Source organism: Ciconia boyciana, chromosome 2 (assembly GCF_034638445.1).
Source record: "Ciconia boyciana chromosome 2, ASM3463844v1, whole genome shotgun sequence".
Lineage (NCBI taxonomy): Eukaryota > Metazoa > Chordata > Aves > Ciconiiformes > Ciconiidae > Ciconia > Ciconia boyciana.
The window spans coordinates 77799668-77827244 of record NC_132935.1 but is presented as its reverse complement, the minus strand read 5'-3'; the positions used below and the strand labels follow the sequence as shown (position 1 = coordinate 77827244).

The 27577-nt window shown below is 36.9% G+C and overlaps 1 protein-coding gene across 1 annotated transcript in view; it reads left to right on the top strand.

Annotated features, from left to right (window-relative positions):
* Positions 1 to 23508, top strand: part of ABCA13 (ATP binding cassette subfamily A member 13) — a 155151-nt gene extending 131643 nt beyond the window's left edge. The window contains exons 40-45 of the mRNA XM_072851592.1: positions 2706 to 2845; positions 5408 to 5511; positions 8148 to 8240; positions 20768 to 20873; positions 21759 to 21896; positions 23425 to 23508. Of these exons, the coding sequence (XP_072707693.1) occupies positions 2706 to 2845; positions 5408 to 5511; positions 8148 to 8240; positions 20768 to 20873; positions 21759 to 21896; positions 23425 to 23508 (665 nt within the window). The remainder of the gene's footprint in view (positions 1 to 2705; positions 2846 to 5407; positions 5512 to 8147; positions 8241 to 20767; positions 20874 to 21758; positions 21897 to 23424) is intronic.
* The last annotated feature ends 4069 nt before the right edge of the window (positions 23509 to 27577 follow it).

The window sequence follows — 27577 nt, the reverse complement described above, 5'->3', positions numbered from 1 at the left end:
ATTCCAGTGCCTATTCCAATGCCTATTCCAAAGCTAGGGAACTTAGTCCAAATTAATTTGGGGAAAAAGAACTTTTGCTAAAGATATTAGAATTGATGAGGGAAAAGTAAAGAATTTTAAGGAATATTGGAAAACAGGGAAATAGATGTTAAGATGTTAGCTGATAGATGTTAAGTCTGTTATTATCTGGATGGGGGGGAGGAACGAAAGAGTTTAAATACATGACTACAGCCATGACTAGATGTAAAACACATTTATGTGCACTCACAATGTATATATTTGCATATAATTCTGTGTCTTTTAATTTGGCCTCAATATTATCAACTTGCTAAATAAATTGATGTATCTCCTCACTCTTCACTGCTGCAAGTAATTGAAACCAGAAATAGAACATCATGATGAATATGACAGGGAGGGAGAGAAGATGCTTGTGTATGTATCTCGCATTCACTAAAGGAAGGAAACCATTAGAATTGTAAATCTCTTGCACAATTGTGTGTATCTGCCTAAATTCTAAATTCGTCCCTGTTCAGTGTTCATTGTCTCTTTCAAAGAATGGCATTTTGTTCACTTAGTCTAAGAGTTTTGGTAACACTTCAAAGCAGTCTTAGAAATAGCAGTTCTGGTCATAGCTAAAGGATAGTTTTTACTACATTTCAGCTGTGATAGGTAGCTGTTGATAGGAAAAGTCCTCTTTTCCTTATTGTTTAATAACTATTGAAGCCTGTTGTAGTTTGGAATATATGTTAATTTTGTTGTAAACAAGAGATCACGCATTTTTTCACTTTCTGGTCGTAATTTTTTGTGAGCTTTTCTGTGCAATTCTCTGTATATTGTTGGTGGATTTGTAGGAGGATAATCCTGTTGTCACTAACACGCATGTATTCCCAGTGGCAGTAAAGTCAAGTCAGTTCAGTAGAGTGGATAAGCTGTCTTACCATATGCTTTAGAAGCGTTCACTTTACAGGGTGTTTCGTGCATAAAAAGATGTACGTTTGTAAGTAAAACAAACAAACAAAAAAGCTCAGTTGTTATATCTTAGAATATAGCTTAGACACTTGACCATTTCTAAAGCCACAGAATATTTGAATTTGCAGCACTTCTACTGATATGCAGCAATAGTGTCTAAACAAAAGTAAACCACTGTGAATTAACTCTGAAATAGCAGAAGACTTGAACTTTTCAGTATAAAATTACCTGTGGGTGGTTTAATGGTTGTTGATTAAGGTTTTTTTTTAAAAACTCTCTGCATTTAATGTAGAAATGTAGCTTTTGTCTGAGAACATGCATTGCTGTCAGGTTATACATTAAAGGACACCGAACACAAGTGACTGTTAATACCAGTGCCAGGATCCACACTAGAATACTGCAGATTCTCACTACGGCAGCATTGTTCCTGCTTACAGAGAACTTGATCTCAGAGGTGTCTTTTATTTTTATATGTAGCACTGAAAAATCTTGCTAAAAGGGTCACGAATATCTTGATCATTTCCTAAGGAGCTTGCATAAAACTGTCTTATAAAAAAAATATTATTATGCTTATGGCAGTTTATTTGAAATGGATAGTGAATATTAATTCACTATCCATTGATACTGTTTATTGATATTTTTTTTTCTATTGGATTTTCTGAATTAATTGGAGACTATCCATCTGATCTAACTAATCCTTCCAGTCCTTCCTTGCTTTTTGCTGAAGGTAGTGCAGAGGGAGCAAAAAGAATGCACCATACTGCTGGGGATGCTCTGGCAGTTGATCTCAGGCAATAGAGTACCATGCAACTACTTGTTTTACAAGAATCTCCCAGCTGTGGTACATCCAGGTTGAAGACATACTGGCTCTATTACAAATTTGCTCACCCTGTAATGATACGGCCACCCAGCAGCATGCCACTAACCACCTGCTGCTTTGCAGGGTGCGTCTGGCAGTGGTGAGTAGAAAAGTCGCTGCTGTGTCCCCCATGTTTTTGCATGAGGTCTCCCCAGGTGGTCCAGCAGTAATAGCTGATATAGGTGGAGCAAGGCTCTTGCTACATTTAAAATTCTCTAGCACCAATATTTGAGGGAGCCTCGTACATTAGGACTGTCTCTGACAGGTAAAGAAGAAAGGCCAAGAGAGGACAGCATGAACATTGTCTCCAGCTGTGCTCATGCGCCTGCCCAGCTTACTCAGATCACACATACTTAAGCAATTACAGCCAAACCAGCTAGGGTCAACTTACCCCTCTCAGTTGTTAGAAAGGTATATTAATTTAACCCTAAGTTACCTTTTGTCTTTAAGAAACTCTAAATCCTCGACCTGTGACTTGCTTTTCTGCCATTTCCATCTTTTTGTGGCTGATGTAGTATTTTGTCTCCTGAATTTTCAGTTGCTGTTTGATCAAATAAATACCAGAGAATGAGGTGAAAAGAGGAACATTTTAGATCATTGACCCATCAACACAAAATGAATGCAAATTAGTGTTATGAGCAATGAAAAAGCCAAATTTTCTATATAAGAAAATCCTTATCCTTTGGGGAGAACTAAGGGGTCCTGAAGCACCTTTTTTATGTGTCTAGGATTCAAAAGTAATAATATGCAGCAAATGGGGGTAAATAAGGAAACAACATGTACATTTGCTTAATATGCATGAACAGAGTGTTCTTTCAATCTAAGCACAAACACTACCTAATTTGGCTCATCTTTGCTGGCCTTCACATTTCTAAACCACAGGTTGCAGAGGACCTTGTTAACCGGTTATACCTCAATGCCCATGCTGACAAACTGGTGAGAACATACAGTGCTGGCACAAAGAGGAAGCTCTCTACTGCTGTGGCTTTGGTTGGTAAACCCCAAATACTTTTACTGGTGAGTAAAGGTAATGCTGCGCTTATAATAAATGGGTTATGTTGAATTTTGTTGTCTTGTATGTTGCTCTAAGAAAACCAGGTAGTTCCCTGGTCAGTCAGGGAGTAATTGATACTTGGATGTACCACTATCCTCTTTGTTCTGCTGTATGAACACTTCTTATTTTATTTGCCAGTGCTCACAAAAATAGAAAGTGAAGTTGTTTTTTCTTTTCTTTTTTTTTTCCTTGGGGTAGTTGGGTGAGCAGGAAAAAAAAAGGGGCCCTAAACACACACAAATGCAACTGTAGCATCCCATGTTCCAAATGGATATGTACTTTTTTTTTAAGATTTCCTTATGTAGAAGAAGAAAAAAATATGTAAAATATGTTAATGTAAAATATATTAATGCTTTATGTATTCTCTACTTTGTATATAACATGAGAAAAATATATCTGAACAATTCTACTGGCTTCCTTAAGAAGGAAGATTCTTGTTTTAATTAGGAATTTGGAGCTGGTGTTATTAATTATTGACCCATCTTTTTCAGGATATTCATATTCCTTGCTACGTCGTGCTTCATAAATCTGGACAGTTCTTATATTTTTGTTGGATTCACAAATCACACAATCAAACTAATACTCCTGAATGATATTAATTTGAATTATTTATCACATGTTGTTTTAGTGCTTGCATCCTACTGCTCATTTAGGCCTGAAACTGGCCTTTCTGATTTAAACAGTGTCTTTTGTATTGAAGATCGGGGAATTACAAAGCTTTGGGAACTGCATCATTGCGACACGACATTCTCTTTCTTATCATTGCCTATTGTTTCACTAGAGAAGATTGAACATCCCTTTCTTAAACCTTGGCTGGGAAGAGCTAAACCAGTTCAATAGTGGAATAATCCTTTTGGAACTGTCAGATGGAGGGAATCTGCTTCCCAGAGTTGGGGGGGGAACCAATGCTTCCAGTAATAGATCGCAAGCTAGGTAGAACCACATAAAACTGGTGTTCTCACGGGGTTCATGTTTCATAAGATGAGACACATTTTGCTGCTTTTAACTTCCTATCATTGCCTCACTTCTGAGCTGAATTATTTTATTTACATTTTATGCTTAAACTGACCCAGTTAGTAAAAGGAGGAGATAATCTTAAATCAGTGCTTTTTCCTGATCTTCGAAAATGCTCCAACTGTTTTTTAATGTCTTTATGACAGCATGCTACTGCAAGTATCCATTTCAACCTACTTCTTGCTGCAGGCACAGACTATTGCATATGTAATGACAAGAGGAAAGAAAAATATCTAAACATGTCAAATCCTTTAAAACATTTGGCTGGCTTAAGAAAGCTAGCAGATTTTAAAGGAGTTATTCAGAATTTTAAAAGGCATTTTTTTGTCTGAAAGCAAAGACACCAATGTAAACCACTGAATCTGCTTCTAGATTGCATCCAGGATCATAGCTATTAATTTAAGTAATAGCATGGGTTGCTTTATTTTTATTGCTTTTTATGTTTTCTTTGTTAGCTATCCACAGACAATAGGAGACAGAACTGAATTATTTTCCACGCCTGCCATTGGTAGCTAAGGACCAGAATCAGTATCAAACTGGATGTTTTGTTTGCTTTGTTTCTTGAGAACTTTGCTTCCAGGTTTCATCTGGAATTCCTTGCTGCAAATACATTGGCCAAAGCCATACCACCCTAATAGGTGCTGACACACCTCATGGAATTCCATAGTATAAAAAGCAACTGAAAGAGTTTCCTTCTCCCTAGTTTTGTAGTGACAGAGACTGGCTTTGACAATCAGATATCATTCCTTCTGCTTCCATGAGTAGATGAAGTCAAACTTTGATTTAGTGAGGACAGCGGGATTAGATAGGAAGGGGAAATGTAGTTTTTGTAGCTGCACTTCTTTCTCCATGAGAGCCATCTGGGTGGGAAATGGGTTTGCCAAACGGTTTGCATTGGGCAGCACTGACTGGGTTGTTGTTTAATCCTGTGGGTTTAAATCACCTAATCACCGTGGGTAAGAGTTCCTCCCGAGGGGACTCTGGGAGTAACTGCTGGAGGATGTCGAATGCAAACATACTATCTGCTTCTGGCTATGGGGTGGGCAGTGCAGGCAGCTGGGAGTTACAGCACTTTTCCACGTCTTTGTTCTCATGGCAAATGTGCATGTAGGGGAGAAACAGACACCAAGCCCTCCCAGAAAGTGAGGAAAAACACCTGCAAGTTTCTGCTATTAAAAAAAGTATATGTGTATATATATTATTAAACATATATATGTATATTTATAAATAATATTATATTTATTATATTACTATATAATATACAAACATATTATTTTTATTCATATAAATTTATTTAATAAAAAGTGCTTTCTATAAATTTAGAAACTAAACTATATGTGTTAAAGCAAAAAAACTGATCAGGGATGTCTTTTAAGTGACCTCCTGAAAATGTAGCTTTTTTAGAGAAAAATATAAGATTTTATTGTGAGTTTTTTAATTCTTCATGCTGGGCTGGAGCTGTGGTATGTTTTTCCCATGCTGCTGTATCACCATTTTAATTTTTCCTGTAGGATGAGCCCAGCTCTGGGATGGATCCCTGCTCTAAACGCTACCTTTGGAAAACCATCCTGAAGGAAGTTCAGGATGGCTGTGCAGCTGTGCTGACATCCCACAGGTAAGACCCTTATCCCAGCAGCCAGCATATTCCTGTTCTCTCTCGTCAACTGAGAGCAGAAGAGCATACTCTGAAGGCATGCTCACCCTGGTGTGAAACATGGAATATGTCTCGGTATTTTATGGCAATTCCTTCCTGCTCATGAAAACTGAACTTGCGTAAATCCTAAATATTTTGTATATCTAATTTTCAAGGATTAGAATGTGGCTCAAGGGGGCTGCAGGCACAGAAAATATGACGCAATGAAGTCTTCCTTTTCTATGCTCTTTCTATTCAATGTTGGAGTGTTTCTTCTTGCTTGAAACACCAGGTTATCCTTCTGCAGCTGCCCACTTTACAAATCCTTACAAAGGGAGGTGGGAGTGAAAAACCTTGTTCCAATTTTATTAAGGATTCTGTTTTGCATCTGCATGAAAAAAGTATGCCATGTAATTCTAAAGACAGATGCCTCAGCTATTCTCTGTATGCACTACTGGAAATGGTAGGAGTGACCCTGTCCTCTTAGAAGAGTCTATCTACATTAAATATCTTGTCAATTCTCTGATATGTTCATTGGTATATCAGTTTAATGGAGGAAACATCAATACTGTTTTGTAACATCTATAGTAAAATGGAATAAATTAAATGTTCCCTTAGGGAATACAGTATAGTACATATAATTATATATAAAATGGCTTTAAGTGAGGGAGAGATCATGAAAACATGACCAGAGAGGACAGAACTCATTAATCAAAACAGCAATGTAACATTTTGGCCAAATGAGTTTTGAAGCATAGATGAATCAATAAAAGAATACAGCAAAACTTCCCTCAATGTTTTCTATATATTGTTAATTTTTTTTCAGATGTTCTCAAAATGTATTTGTTGTCCCTGTGCCTGTGTGTGCTACATTATTGATGGAAAAATGCTCTCAAAAGTTTCTAGTATTCTATTTATGGAAGCTGAATCTTGAAAATCACATACCTATATTTGATCCCCAAGTGCTTACCAGCTCACTCATTTAGGGAACACAAGTTATGCATTGTGAATTAAGTTGAGTGATTTTCAGGAAACAGTGTGCTTTGACTTTTCAGTCCAGATTAAGAACCCTTAGTTGTCAAACACCATCTAAACAGAAGAGAGCTGTGGTCTCATTACTAATATGCTGTAAACAAACAATATCCATCAAATTGTTACTAATTACTCCTTTAGCTCTACAAATGAATGACTTGAAGCAGATGTAAGTACAGTGATAGTGTTCACATTTCATTTCTAATTAATAAGACATTGTTGTGCCAGGGTGGAGGAAGGAGAAATTATTTTATACTATTTATACTATTTGCTGAAGGCCATTGGAGATTTATTTGAGATTCTTTCAAAGGCTACTTGTATAAGTAAAGGAATTTTTCTTATAAAGTGAATCTTCATGCATATCAGCAAATAAGTGCATAAGGTATAGAGATGGTTTCCTGTGTAAAAATTAGTTTTTGAGGTCTATGTACTCAATTTTCAGAGACAATGCTTAACTTTTGTTTTGAGGAAGGGAGGAGTGAGACTGTATTAACTGTCCATACAGGCCTAAATTTGTGTTATTTTGCCACAGCTGGGGAGTGTTTTGCCAAGGGGAGCATCAGGAGTTACTGCACCCCATCGAGACTCAGCTGACTTCCTGATTTGTGGGAAGATGTGTTAGCAAGCCCTCTCCCCATCTCTCTCAAATATAGTGGTTTGGCTGTTCTCACCATATCTCTGTCCTCTTTTAAGAAAGTTCTTCCTAGGAGAGTACTTAATTGCCACGCTTGTTCGACAAAAGCACTTTAATTTGGACTGGCACATGGCTGAGGCACACAAGACAACTCTTGTATAGCTGTCTCAGAAGGATTGGGGAGTGCACGCAGTGAATTGCAGGGACATCAAAAAACTTTGTCTCCTCTGTGAGATGATGGATATGTCCCTACTGCTGTCCTATGTCTGAAGCGATGCTTTGGAAGAACAGCTCACACAATTCTGTATAATATGTAGAATGGCAGCCCATCTGCCCTAAGCTTTACAAGTCAAAGTTATTATTTATCATCTGAAGCAGTCACATCTAACAGGATCCTGCTTTTCTATTCAGCTGCATTTCCATGTCCTAAATTCTGTTTGGATTGTAGCGTTTTGCATCGTCTTCTATCCTGCAATCAGACTAAGGGTAACTACTTTTTACAGGTATGTACTATGCAAGAGGCAACCTAAGCAAACTTACTTCATTCTTCTCCCTCTATCCTTTAACTCACAATGACCACAAACAGATATTAAAAGGAATAACAGAGTTCATGGCTCTCACACGCAGTGGCATTTCTGAGACTGCCTATCAGGTATTTGCCTGTGGTAATAAAACCTTTGTATTGTGGCCAGATTTGTCCAATTAGTTCTGAACTAAAAACATAAATTCTGTTTTAGGGCTCTCTTCTAGCTGTCATGTGGTAATAACTTTTGGTATGTACGGACTAGGGTTACAATTTGGACTGTTGCCTTTAAAGTCAAAGGTTTTGTGTACCCATTTTTGCAGCTGTCCAGATTCCTTCCACTTTAATTAAAGTTAGGTATGAATAATGTTCTCTGTTTTCACTATTATTCTTTTAATCTTTTTTTTTTTTTTCCACTTTATTTTGTAGTATGGAAGAATGTGAAGCCCTCTGCACACGGCTTGCTATTATGGTCAATGGAAGTTTCAAGTGTCTTGGTTCTCCCCAGCACATTAAAAACAGGTATCATATGTCAACATCAAACCTTCTGCAGCTACATTCAATCTAAGAGCTGGCTAGACACTTTAATAGTGTCAAGGCATAAATACTTACGACTGCTAAGCACATCTTTCTTTTCCTGCCATCGCTGAAGTTAAAAAAGAGCCCATTAGGGTATCTTAGCAAGCTAAATTGACATATGGCATTGCTAAAATGCTTTGTAGTCTGCACTGGTAACTCAAAGAGACAGATCTGTATCTAAAATGAAGCACTTCTGCACTCAACCTGAGAAATAGGTTGTAAGAATTCAACATGTTGAGCTGAAATACACTTTGGTTCGTTGTGAGGATTTCTTGTAACAGGAAGAAGTGCTTTTAACAGGTCAGCAGCCAGTAAGACAACGTATTTGAACCATCTCTGTTTCCTGCTGAATTCACTGGCAATTGCAGATATATATGCTATGTTTTCTGCGTCCTTTTCCTGGTGTGCATGAGCCTCTCTTCTGCTTCAACTCTGCTCATGAGTTAATTTAACATCTGTTAATGAGGATGTTCATTTAGAGGATGGATTCAAACCACCATAAAGGAAACAGGATCAGAAGCTGAGGGGAAAGTTGCTGCAACTTATAGCTAGAACATTTACATTCAGTAGTAAGTAGAATTTTTATGACACCCAGAGAGTCAGCTGTGTAAAATGATACAGCTCATTTACAAGCAGCAAAGCTACACTCCTTTGTACTAGCTCAGCATTTAGCACTCTTAAGTGCAGATACATTTGACAATGTAAACAAGCACTACAGAAATGTTTTGGAATTGCTGTCTGCCATGGTTGTAGGGCAGAAGTTATCTGTGTGTCAGATGATAACTTCTTGTCCCTTGAGGGCACTTTTGGCTTTCTGTCCTTCCCCTTGGGTACAATTGTAGGCTCTTGTTTTGCAGCTACATTAACATGATGGGCCTGATTCACATTTACTTTAATAACCTCTCTCCTTCCAAGGTTTTTTTCAAGACAAAGTTTCAGCTAGAGACCTTACAAACTGGATGGTGAAAAAAATTGAGGTCTGCATCTATATTTCTGATTGTTCTGTGTGCTCATAGCCGCCTTTTCATGTTTGCGTACCTTTCCGAGAGTAGTTGTCTCAATTTCTGGAGGCATGAGAAGTCAATCGCTCTTCAGCAGTTTCTGCTTCTTTTGTATCTAGCTCTTTGTCTTTGCCATCCTGTCTCTTATTCCCAAATTTCATAGCATAGAGTGGCCTGTTGTCCCACTAGCTGGAGCTTTAGCAGGAGTGCAGGCATCCTTTATTCCTTTTGTAGTAAGAGAGGCCGATGTCTGTAGAGGTCAATGCAGATCTTGGGCAGGCAAAACTGCTTTTTGAAGATGTGTGTGTCCCCTAATAAGGAAAAATGGTAGTACTTAGGCACTTCAGTTGAGTGCATAAAGTTAGCTGGGATAAATGTAGGTCTCCCCTTTTTATGTTTCAGATCCTCTAGAGTGAGCGCATGTCTCTGTCTTGTCAGCTTGACCTTGCGAGGGCAAAATCAGGCATCCCACAAAAGCTAGCTTCATCTTTATCTTCCCAGTGACTTTGTCATTGTTTTGCCACTCCTGATGTTTCCTTTAGCAGCACCTTTTCATCCACCTTCTTAGGAAGCAAGACATCATAAGCATACTCATAAGTATGCACCATATTCCTATAAATAGGACAGTTATTTCTCAATTTGCTGCACTGTCGCTGTAGATAGACCTCTTTCAGATCACAGTAAGCAAATCAATGCAGAAGAATAAACTATATGACATGCTGGAAGTATCTTCAAATTAATTCTCAGGATATCAAGACATCTGCAGATCAGCCATTCAAGAATCAAGGCTGTATGAGCTCCTCTTTTAAATTCTCCAAAGCAAGGTCATGATAAGAATGTTTGGCAGTCATATTCGTAGCAATTATTTGTTTAAAATCATTGTAACTTTTAAAAAAGCACACCTTCTCTATGTTAAGAATATTTCATACTATCAGCAGGTTTGTGTTCCTTGTATTGCCATGACAGTTCTTTAATGTATGTCAGTGGCATTCATGTGGGATAATATGTGCACTGGACACCAATATTGCTGAGGCTTTCCATAGAAACTGTGTAGCTGAAGCCGCACTAAGATTTTTCATTTATAAGGCAGGACTACAATCCCTTTAACTCCTAGCTTATTGATTGATTTAGTGCCCAAAGTTTCCACACTTATTGTTCAGGAACCTATTGAATTTTTCTAAAACTTTAGAACCTTTTATTAGGAAAAAATAGTCGCTAGCTTTATCAAAGCATTTAATTAAAATCATGCCGTTGTCTGAATTTGTTCTGACTGCCTAATTCATTTTCTTGGCTTCTGGAAGCAAAGCTGCTGTAAAGAGCACAGTCTTAAAACCTCATATACACACAGCTGTTAAAGCTTTTTTTTTTTTTTTAATTAAGCATACAATAAAGACATTCCCGTGCTTTCTTTGGAAAACTTTTGGCAAGTGCTGGGGAGAAGCTAAAGACTGTCCCTTTAGTCCTATTATTTTGTTGCTTACTCTAGCATCCAAACTTCCCTCCAGACAGAACTCCTGACTGTGGTTTTCTTTACTTGCCAATACAGTGCTCCATTATAAACCCCAGGCTATCACACACCAAATAAAGTAATTTTTAGGAGATTAAGAAACCTGGTGCTTCTGTGTAATTCATGTTCTGAACTTATTTGAAGATAATTTCCAGATATGCTACCATGTACCTTGTGGAGGACTTCTGCATCTACTTGAGATAGGAAAGGAGAAGAGAAGCATGATTCTTTTACTTATTACTCCAAAGAAAACAATTGAAATAATTAAGCTTTAAATTATTTTAGTCTTTTCATTTTCTCACTTTCCACTCCACCTGTGAACATCCTGAAAAACTTCCAGGACTTGAAAGAGTATTGAGTTACTCCTTCCTTCCCATGTTCCTTCCCTCCCTATGATTCAATAGCCCTATCTTTCTCACTGCCATACAGAGCAAAATGTTCCTTCTAAAGTTATAGACCGTAGGGATTTCTAAGTCTATTAGGAAACACCTACTGGCAGAAGAACACTTTCCTTAACAGCCACCTCCACTGGTATAGTCACTAGTCAGTTCTATTTTTCAGTGTTTTCCTGCAATTAGCACTGTCTAGTGTATTTGTCCCTGGCACCATCTCACAGTAAAAACCTCATCACCTTACATTTTGTTTAGCAAAACTGTTCCATGAAGAAGCAATGTAAGTGAAGGAAAGCATAAGCAAAACTGATTTTACTGCATCTGATTAAATCTAAATTACTCGTACCATAAAAATTGTTTTTTGATGGTGCTTTTGTGTGCTGTGTGTGTGAATGAATTATGCTAGTAATATACATATTTATATTAACAGGCAAGAACTAAAATAAATTAACGGGGACCATAGTTGTAGATTATTGTGTTTTTTCTGTTAGATTTTGCAGCTTTTTTTTTTAAATTTGCTCTTATTTCTAAGCAGCTCTTTATATCCTTTAGTCTGTCTTCAATTTGTTTCTACAAATCAAATTGAACAAATATTTTAAAATCAAGTACAAGTGACCTGATCTAGCTTTGAAGATTGTAAGAAGGAAAGAAATCTAAACACTTTATGAACACTTAAACCAAATAAATCTTTCATACGGCTTTTATTTATAACAGAATGAGTCCTGTATTGTAAGAAATAACAGTAGGAGCACATTTTGATATTACATGTGATTGCATTAGCATGTCTCAAGAATTTTCTTCCTCTTTTAAGTGTAGCTATGTCCACTAAAATGACATTTTTTTCTTCCTTTCCTGGTGATTCTGCCTGTCTTGATGGAAATCCTGAGATTTTTTTTAATTTGCTTTTCCTTTAGTACCATTCCAGTCTGTAAAGTCTAGGTTATGATCACCTTTTTGATGGATGAATGATGAAGGCTTATTGGGTCTTCTTTGGGGCCCTGTTAAATTTGCTTCTTTGCTGTGGATTCAGCTTTGCAGGGATTCAGCTTTCTTTCTCACTGCACTTTCAGCCCTTGGCAGATGTGAAAGACCATAATCTTGGACTGAATACAGCTTTGTCAGATGGCGGTACAAAATTCTGCTATGAAGGGTATGGGTGAGCTCCAGGAAGATGCTAATGTGAAACATAAAAGCTTCATAGGGATGTAAAAAGTGACACATGCTGCTTCTAATGTGTGAGACTTAATCCATTTTTCCAGCTCTTGTGCAAGCCTGTTACAAAATGCTCATCCAAAAATGTCTTCTTGCTACAAATGTAGGTGTCTGGGTTTCTGCTCCCAACTGTTGAGCCCTGACTATATTTGTCTATGTTTAAACAGATTTAAAGTACCCTCAAATGTTTCTCAGTAGAATAATAAGTGTTGGACTTATTTAGAAAGGCCTTTTGTTGCAGATGGCAAATTTCTGAATAATGCCAAGAAAGGTGTTAGCTGGAAAGAATGAACTGAAGGGCAATTTCCAAAAAGTTAGCATCTTAGTTCTAGATGCAGTTTGTATGAGGTAGATGTGTTAGCAGTTGTGCCTGTTAAAAACTAATTTCAGACAACTCCTGCCAACTGAGTCAATTACTCTAAATTGTGAACAGATTACATGTAAATGCTCTCTCCAGTATTCTCTGTTATACTTAATGTTTTTTTAAAAATTCACAGAAGCATTTCCATGTCAGATACAGCTGGCCAATCCTCTGGGAACAACATTTTGAATACTATCCTTCATTCTAGGGCCATCTGGACAGACTTCTCATAGCTGAAAAACCCATACCAATTTTTCAAGTGCTGGACACACATCAAGTCTTTGCTCAAATTTTATCAGCAAGCCATCTGATTAAATTACCCAACAATTAATCCATTTGTTATACCAGAGTTAGAATGAAAAATGTGTTGGCAAGCTATTTACACTTTACCTTTTTTTTAAAAGGTTGATTGAGAATATTTTATTGCTTTTCTTAAACTCACACATGTAGATTTCTTAAATGGAACAGAGAGGATTAAGTTTAAAGATCTCATCAATATTTCAGCCTTCAGTGGAAACAGTGTTGTCATACTAACAGATATACTAGTGGTAAGTTTCTTACATGCCATAAAATATAGAAGTGAATATAATTTTTATTCCTTTTGACTAGAAAACAAATTCCTTTTGTAGAGGAAAAATGTATTAAGGCAGTGGATGTGTTTTCATGTAATATAGCTATTAGTTTATCTTCCCAGAGGAAAGCTTGAATAAAAGAGTTCTTACAACTTTAAGAACACACAGATTGAGAGTTCAGGAATGAGCAATATCTTTGTACTCTCATAAAACTTTGTGCAACATTAATTCAGCCCTACTGTGCATGTGCATTACAATTAAATTTTTTTTGTCATTTTATACCATGTTTTCCACAGGACATTGCATTATATCTGTGTACCTGTTCATTCAATGAGCAGCAGCTAATTAAGATTTCATATTTTCCTCTTTCCCTAGTACGTGATCTGTTTTTACTAGTCATTTTTCAAACCTGTCTCTAAATACAGTATTACCAGCATTTATTGGAGCAGTGCTTCATAAATATCAACATCTATGTTTTCCACAATGCTTCTGGGAAATGGGATTTGAAATAATTATTCCCATTTTATAGAGGAGTAACTGAAGGATGATGCTAAAGTTAAAAGCGTTTGGGTAGTCAGTCTGAGCAGTTCAGGGCTAAATATTTTCCGTTTGTTTAACATTGCATTCAGAGTACAACACTTCTTAACTTCAGCCTTAGCTGTGGGTGTTTCTGAAAGTACTACAAATTCCTTCTGCAAACTGGAGCCCTAGGTCTCAAGGTGGGCCCTTAACAAGATAGGAAAGCAGTAGTGAAAAATGTGGTCTAAGTGAGTTACCACAGATCACACAGGTATGCTGGAGTGAAAAGGTAGAATTCAGTTCCCCAGGGCCGTACCAGAACCATGAAGCACTTTCTTTCCTTTTCTCATCAATCTGCTATGTTATTTGCAACATTTTCTAGATACTGCAGTAAATAAAGCCACTTGTCTGAGCAGGTACCTCTGGTATATCTTGTAAGGCATTCATGATAGGGATTTCATGAAGGGATGCTATGGTGATGATGTAATTAAAGCTTATTACATAATGCAAATATACCAGTGGTTTAAATTTTAATTTCACAGCTGGTCTCCATTCTAGCACTTTTTAACTTGAGAATTTGACCTTGAAGTGTTGATAAGGTCCTTTTAATAAACATTGTAGTGTGCAATATCCTGATTATTTTTTTTAAACTCACTTAAAAAACCAATACGCCAGAAAACAGTGTTAGCAACAGAATGATAATGTTACTGCCTCCTACTTTTTTCACTGTTGAGGCCCTGAAGGTACTTTGAGGAAACAGGTTTGGTTCTTTGTAGGGTGCGCTGTCAGCCTTGCACAGAATTACAGCACTGCTGTTCCTGTTTCTCTGGGAATGTAACATATAAATAATACAATAATAACATCTCTGATACTTGCCTGTATGTGCAGACATACAAGCTCATATACAGACAGGTTTTGTGTGCACACAGGTATAAATAATTAGCAAGATTTTTTTGAAGGTTTTACCATATATTTGGAAATCACGCCTAAGCACTTAAATGCCTACATTCAGAGAGCAAGGCAAAGTTCTGTCCTGCATCGGTCATAACCTAAGGCTGTCACTGTTATGGCAATGATATTATTGAATACAGAAATTAACTTTAGATGGCTTGATATGAAAGCCTGGAGTGTGTGTGAACAAATAGTGCACGTACAATATACTTGAACAAGTGTTACTCATTCTTTTAATAACTGTTTTCATGTTTCTATTGTTACCTGGGAAAAATCATAATAAATTAAAAAATTATGAAACAGAATCTACGAATAGTATATGGAAGACAGATTTTATAATTTATTTGTTATGTCTGATTGTTTGTTTGCATCTAATCAAGTTTATCTGTTCAGCACCACTGAGGTTGTCCTGAATAATTGCAGAAGGAATTCACATTTTGCAAGTGATGGTATATTTGCATTTGATTTCAGCGGTTTTTAAAAAACAAAGCAACTATTTCAAATTTAATAACCTTTTTTCATTCCTAGATATTGTCTTTACCTGCCACTTAGTAGATGAAATAATTAAATTTATTGTGTGATTTAAAAATATCTTAAACTGTGATGAATTTTTTAATATTTTAATTCCAGGTTTTGTTTCTTTTTTCAATGTTTTGCAAAATGTTTTGTTTTCAATCTTGTTCAAGTTTTGTTCTCTTTGTAAATTGTACTTGTGTCTAGGGCTCTAAGGGGAATGACCTGAATCTGTATCTCATGCTTCAGCAATCATACTGGAATAACTAAGCATGTCTAGATGAGGCCTATTCACTTAGGGAAGTAGAATCATATCTGTCTGCAAATGAATGTAAACCAAAGCAGAGGGGGAAACAGCACAGTAACAAATTATTCCCCCTCTTTGATTTATGGCATATATTCTAAAAGATGCAGTTCCTTGCAGACATTAAGTGCCAATGTTCTCTTTATTATGTTTTATTTTGTTATCCAATAATGTCATTTTGAAGTAATCTTTTGATCAATCAGACTAGTGCATACATAAAGTATGCACATTATATTTCCACCAGTAAACTTTCCCGGAGCTGTAATTTTTTGATGTATATATATAGCACAACATTCTCCAGGAAGTGTAATCTTTGATTAGTGGAAAAAAAGCATATGGATGATTAGATGCTTTTCTTGTTCATCAAGGTTTAGGAAATAGGGCCATGTTCTTGATTTCCTGAGGTTACATTCAGCAATTTTGACTGGGGGAGAGAAGAGATGGTAAACGTGCTTTGGGAAGAGTGTGATTCAATTAACTGGTCATTCTGGACCCTCCTGTAAGTTAAAACAGTGGTTTCTAGGTTTGGTTTTGTTCATTTGTGGACAAGCAAACTCCTAAGGGTTTTAAATGAAAGTACAGGTTGTTTTGTTTTGTTTTGGTTTGGTTTTTTGTTAAGCAAATAGATGTCCACTGATAATGGACTTTCTGTTTCACCCTTCACAGAAAACAGGGTTTCATGGGTCAGGCTTCAAAAGCACTCAGTTAGTATACCTCTAGGGACCCCTTGTGACCAGCCAAGCGTAGGCTCAGCTGTGTGTCCACAAGGCATTTTATTTAAGCAACTTCTTGTCCCCATTCAAATCTCTGAATCAGGACCTCTGAGGAATGGGCAGAAGGGAGCACTGAGAAGTTAGTATTACTTGATCTGCCCCAAGTGACAACTCCTCTACTTGGTATTTATGAGAATTTTCAGCCTTTGGGCAACTAAATCCACTTCCATTCCCATTGCAAGGCTAGAAAGAGCATCAGGAAAGTAGCCAGGGGACTTCCTTATCAGTATAGATCTGGCTACACTTGATTCCAGTGTGTGAGTGCAGCTTGTGTAGACACATATCTGAAGTAGTTTTATATTATCTGTCTTTGTACTGCTGGCAGTGTGGCTGTGGAACTGTGGCACAGGCTGCAAAACTCCTCTGAGAACTGAGGAACCATTTGGGTGATTAGCCCAGGCTGACCTCCTCTTTGTGATATTTATACTGAAACAACCGTGAGGTCAGATCAAAGACCCATCTAGCACAGTATTCTCTCTCTGACAGAGACCAGGCGGGGAAAGTACAGGAACAAGATAAGACATGAAGTTACTTTTCCACCCTTCAGCAATTTGTTGCTCAGAGGCTTCCTAAGCCAGAGGTGGTCTTAGTGGATTCCGCGCATGAATTTCTCTAATCTCTTATTCAACTCATGTCAAGATCTGGCATTCAGCACATCCCGTGTCAATGAGTTGTACAGTTTCCCTATGTGCTGTAAGGAAAATTACTTCCTCTTACTGATTTTGCATTCCCTTTACTATAATTTAATTTTATGCCCCCTGTTCTTGCATGAGAAACATAGGAGAGTGAAGAATCGTTCCTTAGTTACATTCCTTAGGCCAGTCATGATTCTGGGCTCTGTAAAAACACCTTTCTACCACCTCGTCATCTTTCTTCGATGCTGAAAAGTTTTAGTCTATTTAGTAATTCCTGATATGGAAATTGTTCCATTCCTTGTTGCCATTTTATGTTCCTTTTGTTCCCTTGTTATTTGAACTTCTCAGCTAGCTTGAGGACCTATGTAATTAAAGGTGTGGAGTTCTTGGATATATTTTGTAGTCCTTGCTAAGCTCATGCTTCTGCAGCTGATGCTGTTGTTAATACTCAAGTTAATTAGTTTACAATCAGTCTGGGAATTTATATTTTAGTTTCCGTCTCATGGTGGCATTTTAGTAGGTAAAGCACTTAATAAGTAATACTCCCACAACCGCTAATGAGGTGAAAGTCAAGCGTGAACAACTAGTTTGACTGAGGGAGAAAAGGAAGGATAGAGAAGAAAAATATTTTTTTGTCAGAATAATGTTTTTGTGTGTTTGTGTGTGTGTATATATACAAATAAAAATGCAGGTGTTGTTAAAGTAATGTGGTAGAAAATAACAGTGGAAAATATCTTTGTTAAATAGCTTTGAAGAGATGGTGATTCTTTTGCAGCAGATGGCTGCTGAACAGGTGTGCTGGCTCAACTTATGCCATTTTAATGATAATGTTTCCCTTCTTAGGTCTTGAACTATCAGGTGCTAAAGGTTTGATCCTAACAGTGCTAATCAAAGCAGATTGTGCTTTTCTCTGTAATTCCACTTTGGGTTTCTGAATTAATTATATTGTCTGAATCAGAGAGGAAAATAGAGTGAAAAAAATGGTCAACACAATTTCCATTGCCTCAGTTCGCTACTGAAAGCAGCTTGCTGATTATAGCAAGGGGAAGTGTTTATTGCTTATCAGCTTACTCTGTATGGGGAGCTCTTGTGCTAAAACAAATTATAAAATCAAGGTATAGAAGCAGCATAATTTGACTAGCCAAAAGAAAAAAAATCTTTTGAAGCTTTTTATTTGTACCATGCTGGTGTTTATGCCATTCAAAATTTAGAATCAAACCAAAGTTGCACAGACTTGTCTGTCTTTGCTAATCAGAATTTTGATTCATTTTCTTTGGAAACTTCATTGCATACAACAATTTCATTTTATGAGACTGTTGAACATCTCCATAAGCCAGCATTTTTCAAACTGTAACTCAATGGTAGCTGTGTAGAGATGCCAGAAAACTGATCAGAATCAATGATCTCTTGTAAAATGTTGCCTCAGGTTGGCTGTCAACTAAATTGAAGACCCTTGTTGACTATATCCATCTTTGTAACATCTTTTTTCATTGTCACATATATTTTTTCAGGGATGATGCTATGCATTTAAAACATTTAATTAGAGATCTATTATGTGTTAGTAAATCATTGCAAAGCAAATCAGCCAGCCACTGCTTTGGATTCCACCTTATTCTGGATCTCATTGGTGTAACAGCACTGTTCATCTGTCATGTTTCATTGCTCAGTGAATATTTGGTCACCTGCAGCTTGGACCCGATAGGATTTAACCCATATAACGTCCTTCAGGAACCAACAAACAGGACACTGCATCAGGAATGTTTCTTCTTACTCTGTTTCAAGCAGTTCAGTGGTTGAGTTTGACTGCAATAAAAAATAAACAAAAAACCCCAACCAAAGACCAAAAACCCCTACAATAATTTATTTGTAACGTAGCTTTTCATACACTGCAACTTCTTAAACAGAAGCTGCTACTGTCATACCTAAAATGTAGCAACTATGGTTTCATTGTGCACCAAGAAATAGGATTCTTCTCTGAGAATATGCTTGGAAATTATATTTTGAATTAATTTGAAATTCTTAACAGAATAAAATATGCAGTCTAGAATTTTTCATGCTGGAAACTTGCACTGCTTTGAAATCAGTGAAGATTTTATTGCTTTATACCAACAGAGGTTCTGGTCCAACACAAAATAGAAGTTAAAGCCCTTGCTATACATGTATTATAGATGAGGAACATGTGGTGCTTCATGTAAAGTATTTTGCTGGGAGTTGCTCAAACAGTGGTTAAACTGGACATATGTCTCAGAATAGTCCTTTCTATTTTTTATTACACTTTGATATTCTGTAGACATTTTTTTTTCTATATTGAAAAAGGGCAGCATCATAGAGTGTGCTGTGATACATACTTCTGCTTTGATCACATGAAAATATGCTTCATGCATGTCAGATCCAATTAACCCAGCTGCTACCCTGAATCACAAGTTGTACACAGGAGAGACACGGGAGAGGAAGGCATTGGCGCGAGGCAGTAACACCAGAGGATAGTCACTAGAAACCAAAGAACTGTAGGAAAGGATTTGGTGATGAATAATCGTGGAGCTGGAGAGTGAAGAAAAGGAAGTAATGCTGGAGTGAAGCATGTGGGAGTGGTGGTCAGTGGGAAGATGGAGAAAGTGGCCGGTTTCTGGGGGGACGTGGGCAATGAAGTCCGAGCTCCCTCTCCCTCTCCCAGCTCTGCCTTTCCATTGCTCTCCAGCAACAGGGAACAGCAGCAGCAGAGGAAAGCTCTTCTGACTTGGCTCCTGCTGCTCTTCTTTCCCCTAGCAATTAACCAAGAAGGTGAACCCAAAAGGAAGACGCGTAGCTGCAAAGGAGGGCTGGGAGGGAAGGGAGGCAGCAGCAGCCCCAAGTCACCCCATCTCTCTGCTGAGCTCTGCCCTTGCACCTTGCTCTGGGAACTGGTGCCGCATAACTTCATTCGCTTAAGCAATGTGCATAAAAATATCGTTGCCATTTCAGTGTTTATGGGTTTATTGCAACTTCCCCAACTAAATATTAGCAGTGAGTAAATCTAATAAAATATAATGTATTAGTTAGATTGCCTGTACTTAACTTTTATCTGTTATTTAGATTGCCTGTACTTAACTTTTATCTGTTAGTTAGTTATTTAACTAACAACATGTCTGTTGAGAAAGAGAAGTTCATTTCCTAAATTATTCTGAGACAGATTGTGTGGCCACAGAGCTAAAGAAAATTCATTAACTTTGCCATCTCTCTAAATACCCCTATAGTTGCCTTTGTGTATCTGTAAAACACAATGGTACTCACATTGCTGAAATAAAAGCTGTGCAGCTTTGTTAAAAGATTTGAAAAATAGTGCTACATGCCCATTTTTCTCATTAGAAAAGTTAAAGGATTTTTTTTTTTTCTTCTGTATTTGTGATTGGTAATCTTCATAGTTTTTTGCTAACCATTGAAAGCAATACGGTAATTAAAGCATACTTTAGTTAGCATAAGTTCAGGTACATTGGATAGTGAAATATCCTGTAGTAATTAAAATGTAGGCATAACACTTTTTTTTTTGTTTCTGTTTGTTATTATTAATTTAACAACTTTCTAATTTAAATTCTATTGTTCAATAGTATAGTACTAAAATCACAGTGATAATACAGTAAGCATACATGATGTTATTTGACATAATCGTTATAGGAAAATCAATTGAAACAAATGTTCTTTCTGTCTTCATAGTGTAGACAAATGGATTTATGTTTCTGTGTATCATTTTCAGGTTTGGAGATGGCTATTCTGTCAAGGTTTGGCTTAGTAAAGAAATAAGCTATCGAAGAATGATTTTGGACCATCTACAACTGCATTTTCCTGGAACACAGTTTAAGGTACAGCTAAAGCTCCTCATCATAGTATTTGTTCTGTGGCAGGATTAAGTATGGGCTGGTAAGAACAATATAGACACGTTTGGATATACTGATCTTTTTGGAAAAAGTATGTATGAGCATCCCTTTTATTTTTCTATCAAGCAATTCTTAAAAATCTGACTTGTGATATTGACTAAATCAACTCCAAACAGTCATTTAGGCAACATAAATAAACAGGCCCTTCTCTGAGTGAAAATTTCCTTTTGCTTTTATTGTTGATGAAGTTGAACTTGCCTTTGTGTTCACCTGAAGTAGGAGTGCAGTGTAGTCACTGAGAGTGATTGATACTGAAAGTAGTCACTGCTTTGATTGCTTTCTGATAAGGTCCATAGATGATAAGTCTCAGTCTTTACTGAGATTCTTTTATTTGATACGAAGCCTTACAAAAGACCTATAGTAATTAGATTCCAAGAAAAACTCTCTAAGACCTTTAATTTTTTTTTTTTACTTTATCCATGTTTAGAAAAAGAATCATGTAAAACTATGACTACCTTAGATATGAACCTGTTTGCGTATTTGTTTATACGTGTGTGTGTGTTCACTCAGCCTTTTCGCAGACTGCATTGTAACAGCACTAGTCTGTTGGATTAGGAACCTATAGCATAAAACTGTCCTAAATTTATATATCTTTTATGAGATTAACAAAATGTCATCTCAGAACACACACAAAATGATGTATGAACATTTCTTTGTGCTACCAATGTAGCACCAATATTTAAAAGCTCATATTTTCCATGTTAAACTGCAATGAGAGCCTATTGAAACTAGACTGGTTATAAGCAAGTGTAACTTCATCATAATGTACATTCACTTTTATCTGTTTCCATCATTTTTGCTTGTTTTAAGGGACAGCATCTTAACCTGCTTGAGTACCATGTACCACGAAGTCAGGGATGCTTAGCAGAGCTCTTCAGAGTCCTAGAGAATCACAAAGCATTTCTCCAAATCAGACACTACTCCATTAGCCAAACCACATTAGAGCAGGTATTTTTTTCTTTTTCTTTTTTCTCCCCCCCCCCCCCCTTTTGTCTGAACATGCTATGTACTGTAATTATTGATGTAATAGAATACTATATCATTTGCTGGATTACCCAAATGTATGCGAGAAACCAGCAGTTCCAGGCTATCTCAGGTCTACACCGTAATTTCATGAACCCTGCTGCTTTTACACTGGAGGTTAGCACAGTAAAAGCGTCACAATAAGCCACATATTTGTACTGTGCGCAAGCATAATCTGTGCTTAGATACCTCTAGATCTATGCAGGATGAGAAGGTGGGACTGTGATCCACCACCCCACAGTCCAAAAGTTGGGATCTTACCAATGTCTTTGAAAAGGCTGAACAAGTCTCTGCAAATTACAGTAAACCTTAGGCTTACAGGACATTTTCCTTTAAGAGTTTTCTTTTGCAGTGCGTATCGTGCTGCACATTAGAGAATAGTGGAAATGCACAAGCAGACAGAAGAGATCCCACTTCTAAAGACTGTGAAATCCTATTTGGGCAGAAGGAAGAACAGAATGATGGCAAGAATGGGGTTTCTGGGTGGTTGTGATGTGTTAGGGCATCTTGAAATGCAACTTCTTGTTATGTATTCTACAAACTGAGAGAGTCACATCTAGTCAAAATATTAATTTTCCATGGTAGATGGTGTGAACTTATTATTTTTTCCCATGTGCAAATCATTAATGAAATATTCTGATCTGTACTGATCTATTAACTGCTCGTAAATGATCTATTCACTGAATGGCTGAATATAAGGTAATTTCAGCCTGTTGATTGCTCAGGTATTGTTCACTCAAGCTTGCTTCCTCTCCATTATGCATGGTGATTCATCACCTCAGTCACCTACCATTGTTTCCTCTCTCACTCTAACTGAGTGTCAGTTTTAAACAGGAAAACAGTTCTGAATAATAAACACCCTTATAATGCATTCCAAGTTTGTTTGCATATGAATATGATCATTTGAATCAAGACTAGCCATTTTCACTCTCTATTCCTTGCTGTCAAATAGTTGTGTAATTAAAAAGCAAACAAGCCTTTTTGTAGTAAGATCTGTTTAAAAAAAAAAAATCGAGGCGGCACATCATTAGTTGCTGAATCATCACTCTGCAATGTTCAGAAGTATACTTTCACCTTGAAATATCTGGACCCTCATCTGTGATGGTTAGTGAAACAGCAGGCTCAAGTTCCTTAGGTGTGTCATTTCAAAGCAAATTAAAACAATTGTTTCCCACTAGCTTGTGCAGCAGTAAAATATAATTTTCATACATAAGTTAGTAACTCATTTTACCATTATTTTTATAATTTGTCAACCACTGTGTTAGCTGCAGAGGTGAAGAGGGATTATTTCTAGAGTTTACAAAACATATCTGTAGAGGGGTTCCCTCAACATAAACTATTATTGTGTCACAAAAGCTTAGGAAAGCATTGAAAAACATCATCAGCTATGTCTCCGAAGTTTCAGTTCAAGTAAAGTTATTTTGAAAGTCCTACTTTTTTTCATGTCTTACAGGTATTCATTAATTTTGCCACACAACAGCAAGGAGTCTCGCATTCTTCACAAGAATCTCCTGTTGTTCGTCACCTGCCAGTCTAGGCTCAGAATACGATGCAGCTTCAGCAGCATATATGTGTGTGTATGTTTGTGTGTATACATGCGCATCTTACATGCAATAACTTTTCGGCTGTTAACAATTTGTGCGTGAGAAACAAATAGTAGAAGCAGAGGTGACTTTGCATTTGTAGGCCAGAAGGAATGCTACCAATTCTCGGTAAAACAAGAAACTGGTTACATGCAGACCAAAAAATCTGCCAGAAAGTAATGCTTTTTAATTAACTGGACTTTTGTAATATAAATGGCCTAATTAACGCAGCTTTGTGGGGAAAAAAAAAAAAAAGCCGATCTGAAATGTCACAGTGTATAATAGATTTTTTTTTTGTGTGGTGGATCTACATTCAACTACAGTAATCTTCTCTTGCATGCACACTTACGATCTAATTTTTACATGACAAGGCAAGACAAACCCATTGAATGGCAGCAATAGCTAGACTATCACCCAATATTTGTATTATTTAATAGCACAAATTGAGAGCTTTTTAACTTCCTTATTAATTCAGTTCCGTGTTGTGACAAGCTAAATTAGCCTTTTTACTGTATAACGAATGAACAATATTCCATAAGGTTTCATGTTAAAGAGGTTATTAGTGTACTAGTCTGCCTCACAGTTATCTTAAGTAAATTTAACAAGATTTCATAAATCATACTTGACAATGAGTTTTCCCTTATGCCTGCAGGTTGCTGCTGGAGGAAGTATCTTTTTAATGATCTGTTTCCTTTTTCTCATCTTTTTGTTATTTTTTTTCTAAAAAAAAAATCAAAATTCTGTTTAATGGGCATGTTAAAAGAAAATAAGATAAACATTCAGACTTTGATCAATGAACTGTTCAATAAATGTATATTATGATGCTAGATACTTCAGACAAGCCCATGCCACACCCTTCAGCCTATACATGCATAAAAGAAGTGAACATTTAATGAATAAAATCTCTGTGTATTGTGGTGGGAGAAAAAAATTACGAAAAAATTTTGGAGTAAACTGCTGCCTCTTCCAAAACAAGTCTTTGGGGCTCCTGTGAAAAGTAGCTGATGCCACTTTTATTGGAATATCTTGTCTGATAGTTGAAATTGTAGCACCTGTGACTTAGAAGTGAATTGCTGCAATATAATTCTGGGGTGGGCAGGGGAGGGGGAAAGTGTACTTTGAGATGGAAGAAGTTGATTTTAAATGGACAATTTTGCAGTGCTGCTGCTCTAATTCCCTGCTGTATGATGATGAAATATTAAAAAATATATATTTGTGTTTTAGGCTTTGCAAGCTGACTCAGAAGGCTGTTTATTGAGGCTTGATTTGTTGGTGTGTTTTTGGCCCACTATGCTTTTTTAAAGTCAGAATTCCAGTTACCTATTTCTATAAAGGTGAAATAAAAAAAATTTTTAAAAAGTGAAGATTTACAGACTTGGTCTGTGTGTACGTATGGATCAGAGTGAGCGAGTTTATGAAACTGCTTTCTCATTAGAATGGCTTGGTATACGCACTCTGCTGCATAATATCAGAACTCTGCTATGCTCCTCGAGATCCAAAGCCCTGAAGAGCCATTAGACCCCAACAGTCACCATCCTGGTAGAAATGCCATGCCACAATGGGATGGCCGTATTTGAGGTGAAACCAGTTACCTTTAATTTCTGCATGAAGCTAGGAGTGGAAAGTTTCTAAGGTCCTCAATCAGAACAAAAAAAGGTCAATCTTACAAAACAGAGTGTGAAAGAAGTAGTGGAGATGAAAGAAAAAGGAGGCACATACAGGAAATTTGGGCAGAAACAGGGGTATGCTATCATAAAAGTGTCCTGCGTAATTTCAGGATCGTGGGGTGGAAGAAACTGAATGTACAAGGCACAGCCAGGCATCTTTGAGTCATAGTCTGAAACCACTCAACAGGAGAACATTCCTGGACCTCTTGCTCAGATGAAAAAAATAGAAGGGGAAGTATGGCAAGAACATGTGCACAGGGCTTTTTTTTTTCCTGTTGGTATGTCTAGATCTGTAAATTGCTGACATTATAATTGATTGGCTTTGTTTTTTTGTTTTGTTTTTATAAACTAATATCTCTCTCTCAACACAAGGAAATTTAGAGGATGGATTTGGGAAAGGAGACGGTGCCAGTTCTTAGGGTGTAAGGCAGCTGAGCCAGAAGGTCCCATTTGTATGAAATTGTGACAAGAGTGCCTATTCCTGCTTCAGAAGTGTGCCAGGGGGCTGAATTAATAAAGCAGTCCTGCAGCTCACTTAGACCAAGGGAAGCATAAAAGCATACAAGACTCACTGTGGTGAGACTGAAAAACAGTGGCCTAGCTGAATGCTTAGACAGGGGAGCTTTTGCAGGGTTTGGCTGTGTAACACTAATTAAATGTCATTTTTTCTGATTAAAATGTGAAAGATTGTATTAGTTTAATAGATTAATACAGTAAATAAGGTTTACTTCAGACTGATGGTTGAGTAAATTCAGTTAACAGTGGGTTTTCTTTTTTTAAATTGCTTCATATGCATCTCAGGAGACCCAATTTAATTCAGGCAAGTAGCAAACAATGTCTGTCTACCAATCTTTTATGGCTGAAGAAGGTCAAAATCTAAATGAATTCCAGTGTACTGGGTTCTGTCTCAGAGGATATTTTCCCTTGCCTTGACTTGCTGCATTCCTGAAATATATAAGTTTCAAGAAAAGTCTTTTGAAGATTTTTTCTTTTTTTTGGTTTTGTTTTTCTTTTTTTTAATTAAAAAAAAAATAAATTCCTAAACTAGGGGGCTGGACAGAAAAGGTCATTTATACGCTAATGACAAAAGAATCCTTGAATTCATAAATCACACAGAACTATCTCCTTTTCTAACAACCCTGAATTTTGAATCAAAGACAGCTGAGGATTTTAAACAATGAATTCTCTTGTGAGATTTTTGTTAGGGAAGCTTCATGTTTTTTCAACTGGAAATTTCTCTGACTGTGAAAGTGTGCCCTTCACCCTGAATGATAAAGTAGAATTAAGCTCAAAATTAGAAAATCAACTGAATGTCTGAAATGCTCAACACTAAAACTGGAGAGATTATTTTCATACTTTTAAAGGAGTATTCCACTATCTGAGTCAGAAGAAGGGCTTCTGCCAACCATAGAACAGATTGTTTCAGGCCCTAATTTAATTTTCATACAACTGTAGAATGAGGTGGGCAAAATAAACTGTAGGTCTGAACCTTAAATCAAAGGACCACAAATTCAGTGGAGTTGGAGGGGTGATGGTAGTAGTGGACAGGATGCTGAAACTCATGAATTGTCATTTTGAATCCTGCTACATATTACATTTCTGTATAGATTTTTGTCCTGAAAAGAACGAACTTATTTCTCTTATTTGGTTCCATCATGACCAAAGATGATGAATTTCCCCAAGGGTAATGGAAGATGTGTAATGTGGTTTCCTGCAGAGAAATTGGGCACTTTTTGAGCTTGTTTGTCCTTGTGAAATTTGAATCATTTGGGTCTGAAATCTTATAAATTAGGGAGTTGAATCTGACTCTTGCCGGAACTACTCAACTCCTAGATCAGTCTAAACCCAATTTAGGTAAGAATATTGCTTTCCTGGTCTTTTTCTAGTAAGTAGTAAAGCTGACAGTTTCTTTGATTCAGTTTAATATAATTTAATATTTTTATGTCAGTACTTTCAATTTTTCTTTCTAAAGAATAGGGAGATCAAAGCTAGCAGTGCAAAGATCTTGCTTTAAGTGATTGAGAGCTGACTAGGTCAGGCAGCTTTCCTGAAACTTACAACAACTAAAGAGAAAATGCTCCCTGAGTTGCGTGTTAGATACTTACATCACAAATAAAACTGATGCTGCAAGTGCACTGAAGGTGGGCAGCAGGTATGAAGCAGAAATCACAGCTTTCTTATTCTTGCAGGGAAAGCAGCAGTCTGCTGCTATCAACAGGCAAGGTACTGCTGAATGTTTTAACAGACGAATTCTCCATGCTGAATAATGATATGGATCACTGAAATAAATCAAAGCGTTTTTCTTCTTTATTAAATTTTAGTATCACAGTGAATATTGTTTCATCAGTTCCCTCAT